The sequence below is a fragment of the Mchenga conophoros genome, linkage group LG3, assembly GCF_057382185.1.
Source record: "Mchenga conophoros isolate Kocher_MC1m ecotype Shallow Benthic linkage group LG3, M_conophoros_male_GT1.1, whole genome shotgun sequence".
In the NCBI taxonomy this organism is placed as follows: domain Eukaryota; kingdom Metazoa; phylum Chordata; class Actinopteri; order Cichliformes; family Cichlidae; genus Mchenga; species Mchenga conophoros.
Window position 1 is genome coordinate 49,694,073 of NC_140528.1, and position 10,086 is coordinate 49,704,158.

At 42.0% G+C, this 10,086-nt stretch overlaps 1 protein-coding gene across 1 annotated transcript; it reads left to right on the top strand.

The window, feature by feature from the left end:
- The first annotated feature begins 3,246 nt into the window (after nt 1–3,246).
- LOC146579196 (low affinity immunoglobulin gamma Fc region receptor II-like) lies at nt 3,247–8,975 on the top strand. The gene is made up of 4 exons (XM_085267937.1): nt 3,247–3,271; nt 6,997–7,260; nt 7,341–7,604; nt 8,869–8,975. The coding sequence occupies exons 1-4, from the start codon at nt 3,247–3,249 to the stop codon at nt 8,973–8,975; spliced, it is 660 nt and encodes a 219-aa protein (XP_085124063.1).
- The last annotated feature ends 1,111 nt before the right edge of the window (nt 8,976–10,086 follow it).

Consider the following 10,086-nt stretch of genomic DNA (forward strand, 5'->3'; position numbering starts at 1 on the left):
GTCAGGCGCCACCTCTCTGGGGACATCTTAGGCCCTCCAAGGTTTGGAGGCCTATCTCCCCCCACCACCACTTCCCTGCCAGTGGTGGACTCCCTCAGACATCGGTGCGTTGGTGGTTCTTTGTGTCCGGGGATGGGCGTCCGGGTACACACCGGCTCACTCCTTGGCGGCCGCTTATTGGGGCCTCTCGGCCTGGGGCTCAGTCACTCAGGCACAGCTGGCTGCCGGCGGAGCTCACGGGCACGTCACTGCAACTCCCCCTGGCTTCTGCTCCGCGGCTGCTGAGTGAGCCCTCATCTGGGACTCTCCTCAGCTCTTTCTGGGACAGTGGCGCGGCTGCCCCTCTGTTGGTCTTCCTTGGTCTCTTGTGTTCTGGGGGCCTCTGGATGTCTGGAGTTTTGATCTCCTCCATACCTGCTTCACACCCTGGAGGACGGGGCTGTGGCCCCCCCACACTCTCTAGCAGATCATTACATGAAGGAACCTTTTAAAAAAAAAAACAAGCGCGTCCATGCTCACAGGTGTACACACGGGTGATCACACCCACAAACTACACCCTTTTTGGCTCCTGTGCCTCAAAGCACACTGTGTTCTGTTGATCTTATGTGCTGCACAATAATGTTTAATATTTAGTATTTACTGTCATATTCCCATATATCATTGTGATGTTGTTTATTCTATTACTCTTGTTCTCTTCTGCTTGTTTTCTTTTTTCTTTCTCAGCAGGTGATCCAGGTGATTGATATATGCATTTTATATTTCTTTTTTTTTTTTCTGCTCATTCTGTTGGTTTTTGTTTTTTGCCCTTCTCCCCCGTCCCTCTTCTCAGCTGTTTCTCTTTCCCTCTTTCTTTCTCCCCTTCTTTCCCCCAGTCAAGTCTGTCCCGTATTCAGTAAATGAAAATAAAATAAACAATAAAGGGTGAATCAAATGGACCATTACGGCAAGGCTGGGATGGTCAATTTGGTAAAGTAAATCCGTTGGGCATCTTTCTTTGCCTTTAGACAACAATTCTGATGGCAAAAGAGCCAAACGGGACAGGCAAAAAAAAAAAGAAAAAAAAAGTATGCTCCCAGATAACAAAGCATATTAAAAATAAATCACTTTTAATGAGGAAAAAAAGAAAAAGAAATTGTGATTCTTTTTCCCAAGCTGAGCCACCACGAACAATTTTAGGACTGCTGATTTCTACTTGAACCTCTGAAGGTACTCTTTTTTTCTGTTTAGAAGCAAAGGCACTGTGAAATGAATGGACCCACACAGGATGGGATGTGGTTAACACTTTATTTGATTGCAATAAATCTTTTCTGGTTTCGCACAATCTTTGTAGCCAGAAGTCAGCTGTCTCCATGGCTTCCTGCACTACACGCTGCCCTCCACAACTGTCTCTTTGTCACTCTAGTTCCTCCCCCTCCACTGCAGCAGGCCAGAGACCACACCCCTGCCACAGTCACCCTCTACAATATTGGAAAATAGAGCTTTTTTTTTTTTAAATTTTCCTTCTTTTTTTCTCTGCTCATTTTCTACTACTAACAGTACTGTTCTCCTGGCAACTGCCAAACCCGGATTCGCCTATCCAATTGCCAGACTGAGAAGCATGATTTGTCATTCTAGAGAACACATCTCCACTGCTCTAGAGTCCGGTGGCGGTGTGCTTTACATCAATGCATCTGACTCTTTGCTTTGCATTTGGGGATGCACGGCTTGGATGCAGCTTTTTCCTTTGTGTGTGGCTTTTTCTTTTTTTGTTTTTTGTTTAGTTTCTCTGAGCAATGCACATTTTGACCTTAGGGAGAGATTTTCTGGGATTTGCACGCCTAGGAAGATTGGCATGTTAAGTGTGTTCCAATTATGAGCAATCCTTCTCACTGTAGAATAATGGACTTCAGGTTGTTTGACCATTTCAAAAATGCTGCTTAGTAGGTCTGTTTTTATTTTATTTGTTTATTTTATTTTTATCATCAATTAGCCAAGACTCTTGGTTACAGTACAATACTTATTTTCCACCCTAATTTACGAATACATTCTTTACAAATCCTACCATGTGAATTCATGGATTTTTTTTCACATTCTGTCTCTCACAGTTGAAGTGTACCTCTGGTGCAAATTACTGACCTCTGTCATCATTTTAAGTGGGGGAACTTGCACAATCGGTTGCTGACTAAATACTTTTTTGCCCCACTGTAGTTTAAGTGTGACGAAACAGTGGATTTCAAAACGTGCAAAGTTCAGACATTTCACAAGAGTTAACTCAGCAAATGTCCAATCATTATCAGAATTTTTCACAAAAAGAAAACAACAAAAAAACAACAAGCAGCCAAAAGGGCAGAAACAGTGCTGTATATGGTGAAGCCATTTTTAAAATGTTGAGCTACTGTTAAGAAATTGTATTGCATTGGTGGGTCTTTACTTCATAATATAAAGTGCCTTGAGGTGAATATGATGGTCGACAATATCGAAAGCAGAGGTCAGGTCTAACAACAGTAGAACAGAGCACTCGCCAGCATCATAATTCATCAATATATCACTAGACACTCTAAGAAGTGCAGTTTTGGTGGATTGAGTGGAATTCCACTCAATTCACCAAAACTGCACTTCTTAGAGATGAAAACCACATTGGAAATTATCAAGAATGTTATGTTCATTAAGAACCGCTGGGAGTTGCTTGGCCACAACCTAAAATCTAAAATCTTGGTAATAAATGGTAATTTTGAGATAGGTCTATAGTTTGATAAGCACACTTCTACTGGTTGGCCATAAACCCCACTTTCCTCAGGTTCTCCAGGTCAATGTCCACCTGCTGCACATGCTGTGGGCCAGTGGCACTGTGGATGATAATGTCATCCAGGTAGGCGGCAGCATACAGGGAGTGCAGAATTATTAGGGAAGTTGTATTTTTGAGGAATAATTTTATTATTGAACAACAACCATGTTCTCAATGAACCCAAAAAACTCATTAATATCAAAGCTGAATGTTTTTGGAAGTAGTTTTTAGTTTGTTTTTAGTTTTAGCTATTTTAGGGGGATATCTGTGTGTGCAGGTGACTATTACTGTGCATAATTATTAGGCAACTTAACAAAAAACAAATATATACCCATTTCAATTATTTATTTTTAAGAGTGACACCAATATAACATCTCCACATTCACAAATATACATTTCTGACATTCAAAAACAAAACAAAAACAAATCGGCGACCAATATAGCCACCTTTCTTTGCAAGGACACTCAAAAGCCTGCCATCCATGGATTCTGTCTGTGTTTTGATCTGTTCACCATCAACATTGCGTGCAGCAGCAACCACAGCCTCCCAGACACTGTTCAGAGAGGTGTACTGTTTTCCCTCCTTGTAAATCTCACATTTGATGATGGACCACAGGTTCTCAATGGGGTTCAGATCAGGTGAACAAGGAGGCCATGTCATTAGTTTTTCTTCTTTTATACCCTTTCTTGCCAGCCACGCTGTGGAGTACTTGGACGCGTGTGATGGAGCATTGTCCTGCATGAAAATCATGTTTTTCTTGAAGGATGCAGACTTCTTCCTGTACCACTGCTTGAAGAAGGTGTCTTCCAGAAACTGGCAGTAGGACTGGGAGTTGAGCTTGACTCCATCCTCAACCCGAAAAGGCCCCACAAGCTCATCTTTGATGATACCAGCCCAAACCAGTACTCCACCTCCACCTTGCTGGCGTCTGAGTCGGACTGGAGCTCTCTGCCCTTTACCAATCCAGCCACGGGCCCATCCATCTGGCCCATCAAGACTCACTCTCATTTCATCAGTCCATAAAACCTTAAAATCAGTCTTGAGATATTTCTTGGCCCAGTCTTGACGTTTCAGCTTGTGTGTCTTGTTCAGTGGTGGTCGTCTTTCAGCCTTTCTTACCTTGGCCATGTCTCTGAGTATTGCACACCTTGTGCTTTTGGGCACTCCAGTGATGTTGCAGCTCTGAAATATGGCCAAACTGGTGGCAAGTGGCATCTTGGCAGCTGCACGCTTGACTTTTCTCAGTTCATGGGCAGTTATTTTGCGCCTTGGTTTTTCCACACGCTTCTTGTGACCCTGTTGACTATTTTGAATGAAACGCTTGATTGTTCGATGGTCACGCTTCAGAAGCTTTGCAATTTTGAGACTGCTGCATCCCTCTGCAAGATATCTCACTATTTTTGACTTTTCTGAGCCCGTCAAGTCCTTCTTTTGACCCATTTTGCCAAAGGAAAGGACGTTGCCTAATAATTATGCACACCTGATATAGGGTGTTGATGTCATTAGACCACACCCCTTCTCATTACAGAGATGCACATCACCTAATATGCTTAATTGGTAGTAGGCTTTCGAGCCTATACAGCTTGGAGTAAGACAACATGCATGAAGAGGATGATGTGGACAAAATACTCATTTGCCAAATAATTCTGCACTCCCTGTACACAGGACTTCAACGGTCTCAGCATAGAGAGGCAGCTTTGTTGCACTCTGTTGAAGTACAGTCATCTTCCAGAGATCATGAATTTTTCTTATTATTAGAGACATCAATATCAATTGTTACTTTGATGGAGTAATCTTGAAGATTTTGTCTTGACTTAACTGAATTGACTATAATTAGGACTCAAGTGTATCTGGATCCCAGTGCATCAGGCATGCCATGAACACGTTATAGATACACCAAAGATTGTTTTCACGTTTCAGGTTAAAACAGTTAGGAGAAGGAAACACATCAGAACAGTAAACCATGAACATATTATATACGCACTGAAGATTGTTTTCAGTTTTCAGGTTGCCTTGTTAGACGAGCACCTCTCTGGTTTGTGTGCTGTGGCATTTTCAAAAACCTGGTTTTCTTTTTCCTGTTCGAGGTCACCAGAGGGCCTCCAGGCTTGGCAGTTGTGGGCAGTTTTGTCCTGTCTTCATGTCTCATGGTAAAAACAGCTGCAAGCCAGTTTCAATAGAGCTGAAATTAAACTGAAAAAGAAAGGAAGGGTACGGTTTAATGCACTGTTAGGAAATATATTATCAAATGTACAAGTCGGAGTAAAATTGCTTGGAAATCAAACTTTTAGCAATGGCTCTGAAATAACTGAAAATCAGGTTGTGTAGGAATGTTTAGCTTATTTTAGAGTTTAGGAATGTGTTAGATAGGATATAGAATTGTGAGACACTGACACTGTCCTGGATATAAATAAAGGCCTGACTGTGTCATGAACTTAGGAGTAGATTTTAGGAGACCCTCCCCCAGTTCAACTGTGTAAGTAAGACAAAGAGGAGTTAATGCTGAGTGGAAATTCCTCAGGGCATGCCTGGTTGGGAGTCTCAAAGTTTGTAACTAAATAACTTTGGTTTGGAAGGGAGATGGACTTTTATGACCCTCAGGAAGGCACATACATAGAGATATACGCACATAGTGTTTTAACTGTTACGCACACACATCCACACGCACACTCACTCACGTGCACTCACACATACACACAGGTACACGCATACACTCACTCATGTGCACTCACACATACACACGGATACGCGCACACACAGGCATTCACGTGCTCGTGCACATAGTCCCCTCCTGTTTACGCTCTACACATCCGACTGCTCCCCTACCCATCTCTCAAACACCATCATAAAGTTCGCGGATGACACCACAGTGGTTGGACTCATCTCAAGGGGGGATGAGTCGGACTACAGAGATGAGGTCAACAGACTGACTGAGTGGTGTTCAGTTAACAACCTCCAACTGAACACCACGAAAACTAAAGAACTTATCTTGGACTTCAGGAAGGGCAGAGCAGACCCGGCCCCACTTTACATTCACGGGAGCTGTGTGGAGAGGGTACACTCCATGAGGTTTCTGGGCGTGCAGATATCTGATGACCTCTCCTGGACTGCAAATACTACAGCGGTGGTTAAAAAGGCCCAGCAGCGTCTCCACTTTCTGAGAGTGCTCAGGAGGAACAACCTGGAGGAGAGGCTGCTGGTGACATTTTACAGAGCCACCATAGAGAGCATCCTAACGTACGGCATAACAACATGGTATGCAGGGTGCTCAGCTGCAGACAGGAAAGTACTGCAGAGGGTCATCAACACAGCCCAGAAGATCACTGGCTGCTCTCTGCCCAGCCTGGAGGTCACTGCAAACTCTCGGTACCTCAGCAGAGCTGGCAATATCATCAAGGACTACTCTCACCCCAGCAACCAACTGTTTGAACTATTACCGTCAGGCCGACGGTACAGGTCAGATAAAACCAGGACAAACAGATTCAGGGATAGCTTCTTTCCCAGAGCTATCACCGTAGTAAATAAGCACAAAAACAATTGAACCTATTCCATACCGTCACTGTCATTATATTATGCTGCTATTCATACTGTCATCATATTAATGCTGCTATCCTGTATATATTGTACATACTATTGTTTGAGTACTTACGATTGTTTTTTTTTTGTACTTTTTATATTTTACATATTGAAACTTGCACCAAGGGAGTGGCACTCTGTACAATGACAATAAAGGCTATTCTATTCTATTCTATTCTATTCTATTCTATAGACACAGCCACAGAGTTTGCAGCACACCATGGGGGGTTTTATGATGGGGTCGCTCCTCCAAAACTGTGTTTCACAGACAAATGAGTGAAGATTTTGCAGAGGGGCACCGGCCTGGCAAGTCTTCCCTTCTAGAAGAATGCATGCTTAAATGAGGATAAATAAAGACGAGTAAAGATGAGTAAAGATGAATAAAGTTTTTGTGAAAATGACTACTGAGTCCGTCTCTGGATGCTCGAGGAATAAAAAGAACCGGGGTAAAACTGATTTCGCAACAGTTGTCATTCACTAGGTGGTTTAATGTTGAAGAACATGTTTTTCTCTATCAACCAATGCTTGCCATGGGGTCTCTAGACCTGTGTGTCTGGGGCTTACCACAAGTCTGCAGACTTGCATGTTTTAAAAGGACCAAATCTCAGCCTGATGCTTTTTTCCTCTTCTTTTTATTTCATGTTTCGAACCCCAGCTGCTATGCTGAGCATCCATCCTGACAGATCTCAGTTCTTTTGGTACGAGACGATCACGCTGAGCTGTGAAGGGACAGACAACTCTGGAAATTGGACTCTGAAGAGAAACACCTCTAAAACTGCTGAGTCATGTATCTCGGGTTGGGGAGTGTCAAATCAGACGTCATGCACTATTGTGGACACCTATGCATCAGACACTGGAACATACTGGTGTGAGTCTGATCGAGGGGAATGCAGTGAGGCTATCAACATCACAGTCACATGTAATGCTCTTTACTATTTGATGTTTTAGACTTTGTATCTGTTATAGAGCTGAGGAGTCATAGCACGGTTTGATTTTTAGATGGAGTGATCCTGGAAAGCCCTGTGCTTCCTGTGACAGAGGATGAAACAGTGACACTTTTCTGCTATTACAAGTACGATGAAGAGAGCAGGGCGACTTCTAATTTCTCTGCTAACTTCTACAAAGACGGACATTTAATCAGTACTCAGCCTGCAGGGAACCTCACTTTCTCAGCTGTGTCCTTATCTGATGAAGGGTTCTACAAGTGTGAACACCCAACAAAAGGACAGTCAGCACAGAGTTGGATGGCTGTCAAAGGCAAAGGTGGGTTCAGGCAACAAGACATCTGTTTCAGAAGAAATGTGGTAGACGTGATACATAAAATACACCCAGTCTGTCCTTTGACATATTCATTGTGCTCCAAAAGCAATGCATTGACTAATTTCACCTATAAACTAGTCACTGAGGATTGATTGACATATATTCAAAAGATTTTGTTATTTTCCAACTGCTGAAGCATAAAATCCTTATTGAGGCAGTCCTTTCTTCCTCCTCTCACCCCAAATGGTCGCAACAGACAGCAGATGGCCGCCCCTCCCTGAGCCTGGTTCTGCTGGATGTTTCTTCCTGTTAAAAGAAAGTTTTTCTCTCCCTCTGTCGCCAAAGTGCTTGCTCATAGGGGGTCATATGATTGTTGGGGTTTTCGCTGTTTTCTTTGTATTATTGTAGGGTCTTTGCCGTACAATATAAAATGCCTTTAGGTAGCTGTTGTTGTGCACTGTATTGAATGCTGAATTGAAACTATTTAAAATGCAGTCACACATTTTCAGTGTGTCCACATGCACATTGCATGGTCAAAAAAAATATAAACAGTATAAAAAGTGGATGTAGCCATTCTTGCACCACCCATTACTTAGTGAAGTACTCTTATGAAACCTCACGTTGAGTGCTTTACCACTTTGAACTGGACATAAGGGAAGAGGTGTCCAATGCACATTCATTGTTCAAGAACTTATGACTGGTAATTAATTCATGAGTGAGCATTACTTGGATAATCCTTCATTCTGATTTCAATAAAGGCCATAATTTACTAAATGAACTTCATATTTTATTCATTATGACTAGAAATTCGTGGCTGAGCCAAGCAAGTCAACAGAAAAAGGTTTAAAGAGGTCACAGAGTGAGGGAACTTCCCCTAGACTTCTATAGCACTGGAAGTCTCTTTCCAGTCACAGGAGTCTCCACCTGCTGACCAATTAAAGAATGAAGGTTTAACATACTTGCATATTAGACCTTGAGGCTGTATTCATCTTTTATACAGCCTGTGCAGGACTGCTCTGATTCACACATCTTATCCACACATACTTAATTAGAAGTTAAATATGAGAAATACATATATAAAGTCCAAGAGCTTTTAAGCTCCTGTGCCCTGTATTTCTGCCTTGGCTTTCCTTGTCGGTTACCTAATTGATTCTACTGTGTATTGTTTGATTTCCTTCCTTTATTGTTGCCTTTCAGCCATTTATTCTGCCAGTATTTTTGGTACTTTCTATGCCAACTCTGTTATTTTGTTCTGTCTTCCTTACAGTCAGAGCTCAGCTATCAGTATCTGTGCCTGGACTGATTGGTGCTATTCTGGTGAAACTCTTCTACACTGTGATTATTACACTGGGTGCAAATGTACTCATACGCTGAGCTAATGGTAGAAAACCTGAGAAAATGAGTGTGATGTGACCTCTTTGATATCATTGCCCTCATATATTGAAATATATCTTTAGATTTGTACAGCCATGATGTTTCGCTTTTTATTTGAAAATGCTGGAAATTAATCGCAAAGAAAAAAACAAAGAATTTAAGAACATCTAAGATAAGATGCAGTAAAAATGTTTAAGGATGTGTTCACCAACAGCTATGGAGTCTGTGTATGTAATGGTGTTAAACATGTACTCATAAGGCAAGTATTTAACCATCCAGCCATCAGTTTTTGCAGCTGAGCTAGAGCTGGAGCCTATCCCAGCTGTCATAGGGTGAGAGGAGCTATGGACAAATTGCCAGAACTGGTGAGAGACAGATCTGAGAATAACCATGTAACCTAGCATATCTTTGAATTGTGGGTGGAAGCTGGAAAACCCACTGAGAGAAGATGCAAACTCCACTTAGAACACCAGGCAACTGATGGATTCACACCCAGGACCGTCTTCCTGTGAGGCCGTGGTGAGAAAACCATATCATTATGCCGTCCTTGTTACTATATGACTGTAACTACCCTCTATAGTGTTTTGTAAACCATTTAACACATTAATATGGTTCTAATAAATGACAACTGGAGTGCCTGGAGAGAACCCACACCAGCACTGGGAGAAGATACAATCTTCACACCGAAGACCAGGAAACTGATGGATTCACACTCAGGACCGTCTTCCTGTGAGGCTGTGGTGCTAATAATCGTATCATCATGCAGCCCATGTTAAACTATATGACAGTAACTACCCTCTATAGTGTTTTGTAAAACATTTAATATGTTATTGGGGTTCTAATAAATGACAACTGGAGCATCAAAGAGTGCATTTTGTGTTTTCTGTTGGAAAATACACTTTAGGTTTTAAAAAGGCATCATTTTAAATCTGGGTGAAGTATTTTTATAGGAAATCAAAAAGGATCAAACTCATATTGAGGATAAATGTGTGAATGACTATTAAGTTACATAGATGTTGCCTTGATTTGCAGCCCAATGTCTGTTCAAGACAAACTTTTCAGGAATAATTAAAAATAACGTTCAGTGTACGATGAAGCCCTCTGTCTGTAA

What these genes read in the sequence shown, in the direction of transcription:
- LOC146579196 (XM_085267937.1), top strand. Translation starts at nt 3,247, where the DNA reads ATGGATTCTGTCTGTGTTTTGATCT. An exon ending in TTCTGTCTGTGTTTTGATCT is followed by an intron (nt 3,272 to 6,996) that starts GTTCACCATCAA and finishes TTCGAACCCCAG; the next exon opens with CTGCTATGCTGAGCATCCAT. An exon ending in GATGGCTGTCAAAGGCAAAG is followed by an intron (nt 7,605 to 8,868) that starts GTGGGTTCAGGC and finishes TCTTCCTTACAG; the next exon opens with TCAGAGCTCAGCTATCAGTA.